Below are 16,704 nucleotides of genomic sequence, written 5' to 3' on the forward strand. Positions count from 1 at the left end.
AGCACAGCATCATATCTAAACACACATTCACAAAAAAAAAAAAAAAAAAATAGTTGGGAAGTGACGTGAGTAGACGGTATAATTCAACATAATGCACACCAAGACAGGAAATTAAGAAGGTGAGCTGCTGGGTAAGTTCATCTGGAAATGAACTAAAGAAAAATTAAACAGTGGTTTGTTTGTATCTTCTCCCCCAAGTAGAAGCCAACTATGAAGAAGAGTGGCAGCTAATTATGAATCATCTTTGCTAGTCTAATGAACATTTTCTTTCTTCTTTTTTTTTTTTTTGTTTTTTTTTTTTTGTTTTTCAAGACAGGATTTTTCTGTTTGCACCTTTCCTGGAACTCGCTTTGGAGACCAGGCTGGCCTCGAACTCACAGAGATCCGCCTGCCTCTGCCCCCTGAGTGCTGGGATTAAAGGCATGTGCCACCACTGCCTGGCTCTAATGAACATTTTCAAGGGTCAGAATGAGAGAAAGCATGCTGGAGAGAGCCGGGAGGGAGGTGGTGGTGGTGGTGATGGTTGTGCACACCTTTGACACCAGCACTTTGGAGGCAGAGGCAGGCAGATCTCTATGAGTTTGAGGCCATCCTGGTCCAGAGAGTGAGTTCCAGGACAGCCAGAGCTACAAAGAGAAAACTTGTCTCAAAAAACAAAACAAAACAAAACAAAACCAAACAAACAAAGAATACTGGAGAAGGGCTGGAGAAATAGTTCCATGGTTAAGAGCACTTGCTGTTCTTATAGAAGACCAGGGTTCAGTTCCCAGCACCCACAAGGCACCTCACAACTTTCTGTTTGCTTTGCAGACCAGTATGGCCTTGAACTCAGATCCACCTGCCTCTACCTCCTCAATGCTGGGATTAAAGGCATGAGCCACCACACCAGGCTGACAAGATTTATTTTTATGTGCATGAGTGTTTTGTCTGTGTACACTTACTGCCCACAGAGGTCAGAAGGCAGCATTGCACAAGGGTGCTCAGAATCGAATTTCAGGCCACTGCAAGGGCAACAAGCACTCTAAAATATCTCAGCCAACACTTTTTTCTTTTTCTTTTCTTTTTTTTAAGGCAGAGAGTAGTAAAATTAGGGAACTAAGATCCTGATTTGTACCAGAGTTCGTGAAGACAGTTTCCAGGCACTTCTACAACCTAACAGCTTCCTTCACATTATCTTCTGATTTCCTGTGCGCCCTGTTCAGATTTTTCCAGCGGCTTTATGTATAATGATAGCAGTTGGGGAAAGAATGCTGGCTGGTGAGTCAGAGCCCTGGGTTCTATCCCAGGTTCTGTCATCAGTAAAATCTAATCCCACAACTTCCTTTGAGGATGACAAAGACGACGGGAGGCCCACGAATATTCTAAGTCATCTCAGAGCCTGTGACTCTTCACCTGTGCAGTGTCTTTAGCTCTGGAGCCACGTGCCCCATGGGGTTGTAAAGTTCAGCAATGACGTGAACACACGTTGCGAGTGGGCACCAGGTGTTCATTCAGTGCCATCTTCCAGAACTAAACAGTCCGCGGTCCACAGCTTTGAAGGCCCTAGGACGAGCCTTTGGAGTCAACCTTCCGTCCTTCGGCCCGGACGCTGCACCTCCCGGTGGCTGCCCCGGAAGTCGTATCACACCTTGTCCTCGTGTTCCCGTTTTACATGGACTGGCGCCTCCGTGCCTACCATCTGACTCCCTGGTCCACCCGTTCCTGGCTGCACACCTCCTTCCCGCCTTTCCAAGCCCCGTCTCCACACAGGTGGGTAGAAAACGCTGGGAACCGAGTGGGCCGCCTTCCCTCTCGGAACCCGGCTCGGCAGACACTGTAGTCCGCGCGCGACCTTCGCGTTCCCGGCGGCGTCGGGCGGTGGTGTCAGCGCGCACGAAGGCAAGCCCCATACGCTGGTTCTTCACAGCGGCCCCACGACGGTGGTGGACAGCCAGCCCAGCACCTCCCCACCTCGGGCCTCACGCCCTCCCACAATCCCAAAGAAAGCGCGACTTAAACTTTTCTAGCCGCCATTTTCACGGCATTTCCTCCTCCTCCTCCACTCGGGGCAACGCCGGACCCCTCGGCGCAGACTTTGGGGGCTCCTCGCCACGCCCTGTCATCAGAAAAGTCTCTTTCTCTCCCTTCCCAGCATCACCTCGCAGACAGCCAAAGCCGTCCTCTCCATTCTCAGGACAGCGGCCGCAGCCGCCACCTCTTCCGCAGCTACGGCCTCAAGCCGGGCCAGCGCGCCGCCGCCTGCCCAGCGCGCCCGTCCCTTCCCGCCCGACGGCGCGGTCGCCCCGCCCCCGGGCCTCGCGCCTGCGCACTGCGGGAGCCGCCCGCGGCCGCCCGCACCCGTAGGCGCCTGGGTGGGAGGACAGGTGGCGGAGCTGCCAGGGTTGGAGGCGAGCCGGCCAGAGCCGGGCGAGGACTCCTCCTGAGGAGACGTTCCCACGGTCTCGCCAAGACGCGGCCCTCGGCCCTTTTCAAAGCGCTCTGACCGCCCTCCTCGGCGTCCTCCAGGGCCCGTCCCTGGAAAGCTGCGGCTGCGCAGTGCAGGATGCCCAGGCTGGCTTAGACCCCAGACGGCTTCGCCTTCTGTTCTGAGGGCGGTGCCCGGGACCAGACTCTGCTTCCCACATCTAACAGAGGGAAATATGGGTGGCTCATTAAATCCGAGTTTTAGGTAAACGAGCTTTTTACCCCATATTATGTATGTCGTGCAATAAGATTTGGGATAGATAAGAAAATTATTTTGAAATTCAAAGCTGGGAGCTGGGGGGCTCTGTATTATATCTGGCAACCTGTCCCCAAACCTCTCCCCAGTCTATTCCAGGAGGAATCGAGGAGCTTCCCACTCTCCGCCAGACCCTTCCTTCCCCCTCCTTGACTTCACAAAACTGACAAGTTTTGTATGGCTGACAAGCAGCTCTGAGTGTCCCCAGCTGGAAGTCCTACAGGGCTGCAGAACGGGCTCCCTGCGATGGACTTAGGCTCACAACTACCGAGAATCTGACAGATTGTTCCCTGGGCTGCCAAGAGAAGACACTGGTATGAGAGATTCTTGCCTGGCAACGAGTTACCCAAGGAGAAGGGTGGAACAGGGTGTTGGCTGCTTTCCTTCGGAGAAATTCTTCCACTCCAGAAGCTGGGATTGGACAGAACAAGCTGTGGAGCTGGCAGCGTGCCTGCCTGCCCAGCACACAACCTTGGCGACCTGAATCATACCCCTGCCCAGTGTGCTCCCCATCTTGGTGTTCACGCCTAGACATACTGGAGAGGTGGCTTTTATTTCTGGAATATTCATTTTAATCATCAGAATTAATAAAATAAAAAAAAACTGACATTTGGGGAGTCACTGGAGGCTTTCCCTCCTTTCCATATCTCTTTTAAAATGTTTCCCATTGAAAATGTCAGCTCAGCAGGAAAGCTCCGCCTTGAAAATCCCACTGGAGACAAGGGTGGAGGACAAGAGCTAATGGCAGAGTACTTGAGGTGAGCTGGTCGTCTTGGCTATCAGCCCTCCTCCTCGGAGTGAGCCTCAGGGATAAAGGTGCAGGGAACACCCAACACTATCCTATGTGTAGGCATGTACCTAACAAAGGATCCTGGGAGAGTGCCTTCACAGTGAATCTAGACCAAAGTGGGGGGCAGGCCTTTGCTATGAAGGTTTACCCTCGCGACTCCCGTAAGTGTTTATTCTCATAATCAGGCAAGGTTTGATACAGACTCGACATTTGCTGAGCCCAGACTCTGTGCTATCCACTCTACTTCTGTGTAGCTTCACTTGTTAAAAGTAATCCTTCTGTGTAACAGGTATTATAAACAATGAAAAGGAGGCTCCAAGGAGAGGTTAACACTCAGTTTGTGAATGTCAGAAGCAGAAACATCTCGTAAGTTCTCTTTACACTCTCTACATCTACTCAGTGTTTTTCCCACCTGCCTTGCTGTCTGGGAGTTCTGCAGTGTGACATTAGTGATGTTACCATGAAATGAGGACCCCCTCTGCAAGATCCAATGAACCAAGGCAGTGATACCCTCCTCTCCCCACAAACCAGGACTTGACTAAGCCATGGCTTCCCCTCACTTTTCTTACTCGTCAGCCTGTATCTCCACCCTTTTTGGATCTAGTAAGTAATATGCTCTTGGATACCACATTATGAAACCATGTTTACTCAAATTCTTCCCTCAGGCCAGTAAATGCTACAGTCAGAAGGGATTGCTGAGGTGACCACCTGTCTTTAATAGATTAAGATGTGTGAGGCCCAAGAAATTAAATGGCCTGACTAAGGTAAGGCCACTTAGTTCGAAGGGTCGACTGAGAAGTCTTTGTAGTATTTTCAGCCTGACCTTTGCTATTTGGAACCTTACCTGAAGTGTCCTCCCTGGTGTGGCCTGCTGGTTGTGTTGTGATCCCTCTTCCAACTCAGGGATTGGACTCAGGTTTCATGTCGTCTTTGGATAGTGATTGTTCTGAGGCAAAAACCCTGTCTGGCCAGTAAAACCCTACCTTGAGAGCCCCAGATTGACTCTGAAGCCCCCCAAAGACAAAAGGGGGGCTTAATGGAACTAGAAATATCATAAGCAATGCTGCCAGACAAGCAGTGACATTTTAGGGACTGGTAAGCTGCCTTTCCCTTTTCTTTTCTTTTTTTTTCTTTTTTCTTTCTTTTTTTTTTTTTTTTTTTTTGTGGAGCTGAGGATTGAACCCAGGGCCTTGCACTTGCTAGACAAGCGCTCTACCACTGAGCTAAATCCCCAACCTGCCTTTCCCTTTTCAATGTGTTCTCTAGACATATTCCAAACACTTCTTAGGTTGTACCTTATTCTCAAGTTCTTCCAGATCACGTGTACTGAAAGAAGCCAACCTTAAGAATTTAGATGGAAAATATCCCTAGGCCCCACTTACTAAACTATTGTGAAATAAGGTTCATTTGAGGACTTTCTCCCCTAGGAAACAAGCAACTATTACAAGAGGCTGTTTCCCACATAGACAATGAAAAAGGGTTAACTGCTTCTCTCAGGTCCTGAGAGAAGTCTGTCCCCCACCAGCTCCCATAACCGGGTTTCCTGAAATGGAGCAGGTCCCAGGTGCCTCTCCACTAATCACATCCTTGCAAATGGGGCCATGAGCTCAGATTAGCTCATCCCTTCACCTTCTTGAGGCCTTCTCCACCTGGAGCACAGAATCTGGGGCAGCCTCACCACTGACTTCCCATCAGGGGTCAGATAGACATGCGCTCACAGAGGGAAGTTAGTTAGGGAGCACCAGAGGTCATAGTGGTGCTGACTTCCATACCAGTTCACAGTTATGACATCTGTACGAAGACTCACGGACAAAGGACAGCACCGAGGTTTACATAACTCCTTTCCTCTTCGCCCCCATTCCCTGTGCTTTTCTTCCTCTCCTTCTTAAAATGACTGGCTCTGGTACAAAGTGGCTTCCTGTTTCTCCCAGCTGAGTCACCCTGCACACAGGCTGATTTCTCCTGGACCAGCAGGAGATTTCATTCCTTTCCTTCCCGTATCAAGTCTCCTGTGCTGGAGGGAAAACACCTACAAAATCTATCACACTGGTTCATCCTTCCATAACTGGCTTTTCACCCTCTCTGTAAACAGGGCTAGATTTGTCCCGCCAGCTGATACACACTAGAAAAGAAGTTGGCTTTGTGGCTGAGAGTCTGGAAGCAACTGAGTAACCTGGTCACATGTGGCCAAGGAAGCCTATTGATAGGAAGGTCAGACAATCAACTGGATTTTAAGACAAGTAGGCTAATTGGGACAGAGCTTCATCTTGTAGGAGCCCTGTTAGGAAGACTTTAGTGCCAAAGTTCAGTCTTGGGTCAGTCTTTCAGCACCGCCCCAAGAACACAGGCCTACACATCTTAAAGCCAGTACTGGAACTCAGCTGGCTTTTCCCTCATCGCTGAAGGGGACTTGATTTTATGCATTCAGGTTTTAATGGCTGCCTTCTTTTCCTCCAACTTCCATTTTCACGGGTTGAAAAGAGGCTGTGGGATCAAACATCTACCAGGGTCAACATGTCTAATTCCTTCCCATTTTACCATGTACTTTAGGTGTTATGTTCTAATTTTCCACAACTAAAATAGGAAAATTCTCCAAGGAATATAGTTAAAATAACATCTATGAAATAATTTGAGTTAGGACCTTTAAATTACAAGAAATTTTAGAGGTCATTTAATCCAGTATTTCCCAGCCAGAGAAGCAATGTTTGTTCCAATTCCTTCCCTTCACCCCACCCCACCTTCTGAAGAGCCACTCTCTTCCCTCTGTCTTCTCCTGGTGTCCAAGGTAGAGAATTAAGCTGGGAAACAGTTGACCTACTTCATCTCCCCGTTTTGTTCAGTGGTAAGCCATCCCTCACTTAAGCTGATATCTAGTTTACTTGAATGTCTTGTTACGAAGTTGCCACCACAAACCATTCCACTTTGGAAAGCAGTGGTTTGGAAGAGTTTTCCATCACAGGGACTACCATCTCCCCCCCCCCCCCATTTCCCCATCCCTGTGTCTTCCACTCATTAGTCACAAATCTGTCCTTTGAAACCACTGAGAATCCATATAATCCCCATATGAAGGGCCCTGGGGAATACTCGGGACAGCCATTGTTAACCTGTCATGGTGGCTCAGACCTGGCCTGAATGATTGGATTATAGATGACCTGAGCTTGGCACACATGTTGTATCCCTAAAACATTGTATAAACCAGTTTTGTGTGAGTCAAATAATTTTAGACACACAGGGAAGTTGACTACTTTAAAACCCTGTTATCAGTTCTTTCATACACGGAAGTGGGGGCTGGGCATTGAACCTGGGGCTTTAGACATGCTAGGCGAGCACTCTGCCACTGAGCTACAGCACACTTCCTCAATTCGCTTTTTAGTTTTGAAACAAGTGTGGTCTACGTTGCCCTGGTTGGCCTTGAGGTCACTTTCTAAGCTAGGTAGGCCATGAACTTGCATCTTCACCTCAGCCCCCCAAGCAGCTGGTAGTACAGGTTAGACCCGGACAATCATTATCTAATGCAGCAATCTCCCCTATTCGACTTTCATTCAAGTCTAAATTTTCATGCATTGCGTTTTCCTTATGGGAAATTTGCCTACATACAAAATAATGACAGCAGGCATAGCAAACACTGCCGAACGCTTATCTGCCACCTGGTGCCTCACGCCTGGCATATATCATTTAATTTCTCACTACAGTTTCCTTCTGTAAAATTATCCTAATTATTTATACATGAGGAAATTCAGCCTTAGAGAAGTTGCATACCTTTGCTAAGGTCATTCAATTAGAAAGTGACAGGCCAGAGTTCAAACAAGGCCATAGAGTCTTTACCATCAGGAGGAGGCTTCAGATGCCAGTAACGGTTGGAACACCTAGGTAAACCACAATATGAGCAGACTGGGCAAAGATAGTGAAAACTGACCTAAATGTCTACAACTTCAAAGATATCCATAAAACGGACTCTTCTTGGATATGGGCACTGTGAGTTTCTCAGAACAACTCACATATTCCAGTGCAGCCTGACGAGCCCTCAACAACTTCCCTTCAGCTACTGGTATTAAAGAGATGCTGCCAAATTTTATTTCTGGGGTATGGCTGAGAGCAGACACTTTTTTTCCAGGGGTTAATGGCATGAGCTTTTTAGAAGAAAGAAATGGCCCACTATTGGCTGGTAAAAAGTTACTGGATACCATGGTTGATCCCAGCTCACTCCTAGATGGGTCAAGATCGTTCAGATGAGCCCAGTTTTTAATGGCATTAGGTTTTTAAGTTAAAAATAGTTTGGCAGGGTTGGAACATAAGTAAGTGCTGTTCCGAATCCAGACTGGGCAGAGATAAATGGCTGGGATATCTCAGTGTCCTCCATTTAGTCAATGCCAGCCTGCAGTCAGAGCATCACTTAGAGTAGAACACAGCCCTTGGGGTTCCTAGGACCCCAAACTTGCCTACATTGTATAAGGAAGCTTAAGGTGGGGTTCTTTTTCAGTCCTCTATGCCCTACAGCAACTGCCCCCACCCGTCAAAAGCCCATCGGACTCAAGCGTTACCTGCAGTCTCCTGTGCAGACTTCCTTTCAAACACATGTCGACCCTTTGCACATCATGCCCAAAGCTGTCAAGCATGTATCCTGGTCTAGGCTAGTTAGTTAATTAAGCCAGTGCTCTGAAGGTGTGTGCTCCCCTGGGAGCTCACCTTTTTAACCTTTCCTTGGGCAGCAGGCTTATTTACAATCACAAAGCAAGGACTCATGTGGGAAAGGATGCAATTTTCTTTATTTCTATGAATGACAGAAGGATGAACCTGACCAAGTCAAGACAACTCACTCAGTTCTAAGCTTTAAGCTCTGTCTCTGAGGATCCTCCTACCTGCCTATTCTTGTGGTTTTTCTACTTAAGGGGTCATACATCACTGTAACGTCAAGGAAGGAGCATCAAGGCTAACTACCACTTTTCTGTCTTTCTTGCCTGATAACAGTGTGTCTGCCTTCATTTGATCATGGCCATTGGATCCTGAGACCACTGACTCTGCAGCAGCGATCCCTCCCAGAAGGCTCCTGTCGTCTTGGTCGGGCGGAAGCACAGTAATGATGCCTAGTACCACCATAGCTCATCCTGCTACTACTGAACTTCCATCTGGAGCCTGGCCTGGCCTTTCACACACTAGCATCCTGGCTTCTGGGTCCCATCACGTCCCCACACACCCACCACACACCCATATATACATCTAAGGGGAGGGGTACCAAGGAACTTTTCAGAATTTCCTCCAAATATCGAGGAGCCAGGGAAATCCAGGGTTAGGGGATGCGATGGAAGAGCAGGGCAGAGTTAGGAGGGAGGGTTACACCAGACTGTCTTTGCCTGCACAGGTCTACATGCCTGACAGTGCTGGTCTACACGGACAGTTTGACTAACACTCTGAGGCAATTGCCTGCTACTGGCATCAGGTATTTTGAGAGACTGTTTCTTCTTAAGAGTTCCAGGAATGAAATAGAGTCCTGGCCTCTTCTGTCCACTACTGCTATGTGGTGGGTATTGTGTTCCCCGGAATAAACATATCTGGGGTCAGAGAACAGACAGCCACTAGAACAGAGCCAGAAATGGTGGCTAGAAAATGGGAAGAGTAAGCCATAGCAGAAGCTGGGTGGTGGTGGTATACACCTTTAATCCCAGCACTTGGGAGGCAGAGCCAGGTGGATCTCTGAGTTCAAGGCCACTTTAGAAACAGCTCAGCATGGTGACCTACCCCTTTAATCCCAGGGAGTGGGGGCAGAAAGAAAAAGGTATATAAGGCGTGAGGACCAGGAACTAAAAAAGAAAAAGCATGTAGTTAGTTTAAGCTTTGGAGCAACACAGTTCAGCTGAGATTCATGTGGAGAAGGACTCAGAAGCTTCCAGCCTGAGGAAACAAGATCACCTGAGGAACTAGCAAGGTGAGATAGCTGTGGCTTGTTCTGCTTCTCTGATCTTCCAGCATTCACCCCAATAACTGGCCTCAGGTTTGTTCTTATTAATAAGAACTCTTTGAGATTCATACTACACTGCTAAGCTGGGCCAAAGGAATCAGATGCTCTTGCTCTTGTGCCCTCAGCTTTTTCTTTTTTCTTTCTTTTTTTTTCCCCCAGAGCTGAGGACCAAACCCAGGGCTTTGTGCTTGCTAGGCAAGGGCTCCACTACTGAGTTAAATCCCAACCCCAAATGCATCTTTTTTTATTTTTTTTTTTTTGAGACAGTGTTTCTCTATGTAACTTTGCGCCTTTCCTGGATCTTGCTCTATAGGCCAGGCTGGCCTCAAACTCACAGAGATCTGCCTGGCTCTACCTCCCGAGTGCTGGGATTAAAGGCGTGTGCCACTACCGCCCGGTACCCTCAGCCTTTTCAAGACTGCTCCAATCCCAGAAATTATATTTCCTATGTGAAAATCCACATGTCTTTTCCAATCCAACAGATGATGGCATAGTCTCTGAACTTTAGGCTTATCAGATCTGTCAGACTCTTGAGAAGCTTCTGGAGAAAAACTTGAAATCCCTTTTAAGCACCTGGCTCTTACAGCTGAAGAGCCAGGTTTCTTAAGAATAGTATCCTGCTGTAGATTTGATTTTGAGAGAAACTCTGTGCTCCAGCAATATTCCTGTCTCAGCCTCCTGAGTAGCTAGCTGGAACTATAGAAATGCACCACTAGCATGGCTCTGGAAGTTTAAAAGCCAAAGATGAGGAGATATCTCAGCCAGTAAAGTGCTTGCCTTGCAAGCAGAATGACAAGTTCTGAGTTCAATTCCCAGAACAGATCTTAAAAAATAGATAGACAAATAAAGCTCATCATGGTGGTATCTTCTTACAATCCCAGCACTGGGGAAGGCAGAGACAGACAGATGGGGGGGGGGGTGCTCTCTGACTGGCTAACTTAGCCTACATGCTGAATTCTATCTAGGCCAGTGAGAGATTCTGTCTCAAAAGAAACTGTAGGAGTACAATTCAAGACTGGAGTCATGTGAGAAGAATTCTGAGTGCTTATGAGAAAACTCCAAGAGAACAAGACAAGAGTTTTGTGACCTCATGTTTTCAAAGCACAGAATTGGTTTACATTGGTGCACACCTTTAAACCCAGAACTCGGGAGGCAGTGGCAGGCGGATTTCTGAGTTTGAAGCTAGCCTGGTCTACAGAGAGAGTTCCAGGACAGCCAGGACTACACCCTGTCTCACCCCCCCCCAAAAAAAAAACCAACAACAACAAAAAAACCAACCCAACCAAACAAACAAAAGCATGGCTGTGCGCAGCTTGCCCTTATGATTGTACTCTTTGCTCATGTGACTCCTCATAACCTTCAGAGTATAAATTGTCTGATGCTCTGAATAAAGTTGGCTATTGCATGAGACTTTAGTCTGCCTCATTTGTCAGCTCCATTCTCCCAGGTGCCCCAGCTGCTAAAGTGGTAAACACAAACAAACCAATGGTGGATGGTACTTGACAAATGACACCAACATCTGTCCTCTGGCCTTGTACACACGCATACACAAATACCTGTGTTTGCACAGATGTTCACATAGGCAGTTGGGGAGAGAAGAAGGAGGAAGAAGAGAAGTTAGGAGGAAGGAGGGAGGGAGGGAAAGAGATAATGAGAAGGAGATCACAAAAAATAGGAATTTAACTCAGATATTCAGGTATCTTGGTAGTGAACCTATGCAGAGCGCAGTCCATGTATAAAGTTCTTCCTGCTGTTTAAATGATGGAACACAGATTGGAGATAAAATGATTGGGAAAGACACTGGGGATATGGCTCAGTGGTAGAACATCTGCCTACCATGCATAAGTTCCATCCCCCATACTCTAACACTAACAAGGCCATACTATTTAATATGAAAACATTCAGTTTAATCTAGTTCCAATACAGAATTATCTTCCCTCCCAATGTCTTCTCTGTCATGCATCAGTTTGTTACACAGATATCTACAGGCCTATGAAATGATGTGTTATCTTCCCTCGTGGTGCTCACAGCTTGAAAGGGAACATGACCATTGGGCAATGATGATCCAGTATGGAGTTTTGGATGATACAACACTATAATTCCAGAACTGAGGCAGAGGCATGAGGATCATAACTTCAAATCCCACCATAGTCTACACATTTTCAGGCTAGTCTGTACTAATCCTGTGGCTTGCAGCAGATCTTGTCTCTAACAAAACAAAATGTGATATATTATTTGAAACTGTAAGAATGAGTAAACATTGGCAGGCAGGCAGAGTGGCGGGGCGGTGGCCGAGACGCAATTGTAATAAAAAAACAGAAACTAAGAATGAGTAAACATTGAAAGAATTAAGAATGATCTAGAAGAAATAGCATGTCCAAGCTGGCAGTGGTGGCACACACCTTAATCCTAGTACTTGGGAGGCAGAGGCAGGCAAATTTCTGTGAGTTCGAAGCCAGCCTGGTTTACAGAGCTAGTTCCAGGACAGCCAGGGCTACACAGAGAAACCCTGTCTTCAATAAGAAAAAGGAAAAAAGAAAAAAAATATCATGTCCAAATGTTTTTTCCCCATGTTTTTGACAGAATCTGTAACCTAGGCCAGCTTCGAACTCCCTGTGTAGTCTAGTTGGCCTCAAATTACTTGCTGTGCCTCCTCCTGCCTCTGCCATTGAGTGCTGAGATTACAGGCCTGTGCCACCATGAGTAGCATGTTTAAAAATCTCACACATGTTGGGAAAATATCTAGAGTTTCATATGATTCTGATATAAGTTAAGGAGAGATGAGGTAAGGCCAGGGAAGTACACAAGGCATGCAAACTCTGCTATGAAGCCCCTAAGGATTTCAGCAGGTGAATGTTCTCTGTCAAACTGATGGATTAATGATGCCATTCAAGCTGCCCAGTGAATAAGGTAGTCCAGGAAAGAAAAATAGAATAAGGACAAGCCTAGACAAAACACCACCACCATCAGAAACAAGTGATAAGCAGAGAAGAAATGACCACAGGAATTGAAAACAAAAACAAAACAAACTACAACAACAAACCCACACGGGCTGTGGAATATTATTTATTTTATTTTATTTTATTATTTTGGTTTTTAGAGACAGGGTTTCTCTGTGTAGCTTTGTGCCTTTCCTGGATCTCGCTCTGTAGCCCAGGCTGGCCTCGAACTCACAGAGATCCACCTGCCTCTGCCTCCCGAGTGCTGGGATTAAAGGCATGGGCCACCACTGCCCGGCATGGAATATTATTTTAAGATGTGTTACATTTGTTTAATGATACAAAGATGTGTTGCATTATTTTATGTTGTATTTGTTTAACTCTATGAAGCTGTGTTACTGTGCCTGTCCAAAACACCTGATGGTCTAATAAAGAGCTGAATGGTCAATAGCTAGGCAGGAGAAAGGATAGGCAGGGCTGGCAGGCAGAGAGATAAATACAAGGAGAAATCTGGGAGGAGAAGAAGAAAGAGCAAGAGAACAAGGAGAGGAGGCGGCTAGGAGCCAGCCACTGAGCCACACAGCCAGCCACGGAGTAAGAGTGAAAGTAGGATACATAGAAGTAAGAAAGGAAAAAGTCCAGAGACAAAAGGTGGATGGGATAATTTAAGCTAAGAAAAGCTGGCAAGAAATAAACCAAGCTAAGGCCAGGCATTTGTAATTAAGAATAAGCCTCCGTGTGTGATTTATTTTGGGAGCAGGGTGGTGGGCCCCCCAAGAAAGTAAAAGAGCCAAAAGAGTGAAAAATAGCCAACAACACACACGGCAGCAGGGACCCCATAGCAAGGAGAAGAGCTCATCATGCCAAGAGGGGCAACAACTAGCAACTAGAAGAGGAATAGAATCGTGGATGGCCATTTTGTAGGCAGCCCAGAGGAGTAAAAGATCTGGGTTGCATGAAATCAATCACAGGGATTGTAGATGTAACCGTCTTGTTAAATAAGAAACTCAGAGCCAGTTGCAGAGTTAAAAGCCAAGAGGTCAGAGCAACAGCTGAGAGCTGAAAACCTTCCCTTCACTGCTGCTGCTGTCCTTCCTCTCCGCCAGAGACCTACTTCCTGTGTCCTGTCTTTTTTATAGACTTTCCCTTCTGCCTTCTCATTGGTTGTAAACCCAGCCACATGGCCTCCTCGTCACTGCCCATCTGTACAGACCTCCAGGTCTTCTATGGTTGGTATTGAGATTAAAGGCGTGTGTCTGCCATGCTGGCTGTGTCCTGGAACACACAGAGATCTACCTAGCTCTGCCTCCCAAGTGCTGGGATTAAAGGCGTGCGCCACCACCACCACCCCCACCACCCCCCCCCCCCCCCCCCCCCCCCCCGGCTTCTGCTCTGGCTTGCTCTGACCCCAAGGCAACTTTATTCATATACAAATAAAATCACATTTTTTTTTTTCAGAGCTCAGAACTGAACCCAGGGCCTTGCGCTTGCTAGGCAAGCGCTCTACCACTGAGCTAAATCCCCAACCCCTAAAATCACATTTTACAAATAAAGTATCACCACAAGGGATTAGGGAGATCACTCAGTGTGTGATCGCTCACTGTACACACAGGAGGACCTGAGTTCAGATCCCCAGCAGATGTCTGAATGCCAGGCATGGTGGCAAAGTGTCTGTGACCCCAGAACTGGGGTATTTCAGAAACAAGCAGATTCCTCTACTCAACCAAAACCGAGAACTTCAGGTACAAGAATAGATTTTCTCAAAAAGTAAGATGGAGAGAGGAGGAAAGCCAATGTTAACTTCTGTCCCCCACACATACGTAGACTGAATTTCATGTGGGCATGTTAGAGAGGAAAGGGGGCTTGTTGAAGATGGATTGAGCAAGTGGAAGGAGGGAGGTTCTATTTTCTGATACGCAGTATGACCAGGTTTGTGTGTGGGAGACTGTGGGTATATTTGTGTGCCCATGTGTACATTAAATCAGTCATATCAAAACATCTTTCACCTCGAATCTCTACACTGATGTCTTTCAAATGGATCTCCTAAATGCAGATGACTCCAAACCCATGTATAATAACTGCCTAACCAATATATCTGTTTGACTCAAAGATACTTTAAACCCAAGGTTCCAAAAACAATAGTCTCCCACTTTTAAACCTGGTCCTCCCTCTCTCCTTCTGCTTGCCCATTCTATCCTTCACAACCCTTTTCCTCTCCAACAGAGCTGTGTACAATTCATTTCTACCCACATCTTACCAGTCTTCTTAACCACCACCCCCTGAGTTCCATCTACCTCTCTCCTTCCAGTGCCAGTGTAGTGTCCCAACTGGCTTCTCTTCCAAACAGACCTCCTTTCCACCACCTCCACACACACCAGCCAACCTTTTTGAAAAACAAAGGCACCCATCTGACTTCCTTTTTTCAATCTTTCAATAGCCTCCAGGACACTAAAGGTTTAAAAAAATCAAAATTCTTTAAACGCTATAGATATTTCTGTTAAAACCCCAGCTCTATGCCTTCCCATTTTAGTGAGCCTAGGTAAGATGTTCTATCAATGTCTCTACTATCTTATCTGTGAAATGGGCTTAATGTTTATCTCTCCATGTTCCTAAAGGAGTTAAATAAGGGGGCTAGAGGGACGGCTCAGAGTTTAAGAGCACTTGTTGCTCCTGAAGAGGATAAAGATTTGGTTCCCAGCCCCCACCGGGTAACGCAGAACTATCTGTATCTCCAGTTCCAGGGGAATCTAATACCTTCTGGCCTCGGTGAGCACCAGACACAAATATACATACATGCAGGCAAAACACTCACACATGTAAAATTTTTAAAAATACCTTTTTAAAAAATTAAATGAGATAGGCTTGTATTCAGGAGGCAGAGGCAGGAGAGTCACAGCAAGGTGGGTGGGGGGGAGAGCGGCTGGGTCTACATAGTAAACTAGTTAGTTCCAGGCTGGCCTTGGCTACATGGTGAGACGCTGAGAGAAAGGAGAAGGAAGAAAGAAGGGAGAGAAGTAAGTGTAAACTGCAAGAACAGTCTTCAATTAGTGTTAGTGACTGCTATTACTATTCCCCATCCCTGCTGTGTCCGCCCTTCTCACATCCCATCTCAGGGGGCGTGTTCTGAGGAGTCCTTTTATCCTCTCTCTACCCAGGTTACGGCTCTCCGGCTCTCCGTTCAAATCTCCTATAACATCTGAAGTCTTCATTCATAACAAACAGACTGTACTTTGTGGCTATAACTAAGCAATCATTTTATTACTGTCTGTGATCCCCACCCACCAGGGGGTCCTCCAAGATTCCAGCACAGTACCTGGCACATAAGAAGTCATAACATTTTTTTTTTTTTTTTTATGAATGCTTGATAAAGCTGAGGAAGTGGAGCCAATGGGTGTAGATGACTCAAGACAGCTCTATCTCAGGGTATAATACTGGCCAAGCAAGCACAAGGCCATGGGTCCGTGCGACAAAAGGAAGAAGTGGGGATGATAACAATAGAGGACATCAAGGTGTCCTGCCTTTTAAGCTGGTAGATAATTAAGCATGTTTAAATGGTCACCAGAAGGAGTGAGGGCCCTGATGGTTGGCAGGGTTGAGACTCAGAACAGGAACCAGAAGAATCAGTCTTGGAGGGAAGAAGAGAAAGACACCTCTTCCGTGGTACAGAAAGAGCAGAAAATTCAGCTCCAGATCTAGGTGTCCACAGCCAGGACCTTCCTGTGAGTAATCGTGCTTAACCTAAGCAGGAAACTTGAATCCTCTGAGCAGCTCAGCATGCTTGATGGATATCACTCCATTCACTTTTGCAACTCACAGGAAAAGGAAGCAGAGGTTCTCCTTGTCATTGACTGGACTGATTTGCTACAGTGCAAAATAACAAGTTTCCAGAGCAACGCAGTCGCAGAGCTGAGGCAAGTGATCTCAGTATTCTCTTCACTGAGCATGCTTCCTTTCCAAATTGGGAAACAGTACAGTGAAGTAGGATGTGATAAAATAATGGCTGCCATGGACTGAGTGCTTACTATGGGCGGAATGCCATTGCATTACTTTACCTGCAATAATTCACTCGACCCTCACATCTCACAGGTGAGGAAACTCAGTCGGAAAGAAGATAAGTACATATCTAAGGTCGTACAACAAAACTAGATTTTATTTATCTGTTTGAGACAGTCTCCCACTCTCTAGTTACTCTCCTAACCTTCACGATGCGGCCTCCTGAGCACTTGGATGACCTGTGTGAACCACCACTCACAGCTCCTGATTAGATCTTAATCTCGGCGAGTCTAACTCCAAACCCTCT

The 16,704-nt window shown here is 46.6% G+C and overlaps 1 protein-coding gene across 1 annotated transcript in view; it reads right to left on the reverse strand.

Annotated features, from left to right (window-relative positions):
* C1H11orf80 (chromosome 1 C11orf80 homolog) overlaps positions 1-2,624 on the reverse strand; it is an 88,501-nt gene extending 85,877 nt beyond the window's left edge. The window contains 3 exon segments of the mRNA XM_036204200.1: positions 2,138-2,403; positions 2,406-2,558; positions 2,561-2,624. Of these exon segments, the coding sequence (XP_036060093.1) occupies positions 2,138-2,403; positions 2,406-2,558; positions 2,561-2,624 (483 nt within the window).
* Between the last annotated feature and the right edge of the window lie 14,080 nt (positions 2,625-16,704).

The sequence above is a fragment of the Onychomys torridus genome, chromosome 1 (assembly GCF_903995425.1).
Source record: "Onychomys torridus chromosome 1, mOncTor1.1, whole genome shotgun sequence".
In the NCBI taxonomy this organism is placed as follows: Eukaryota; Metazoa; Chordata; class Mammalia; order Rodentia; family Cricetidae; genus Onychomys; species Onychomys torridus.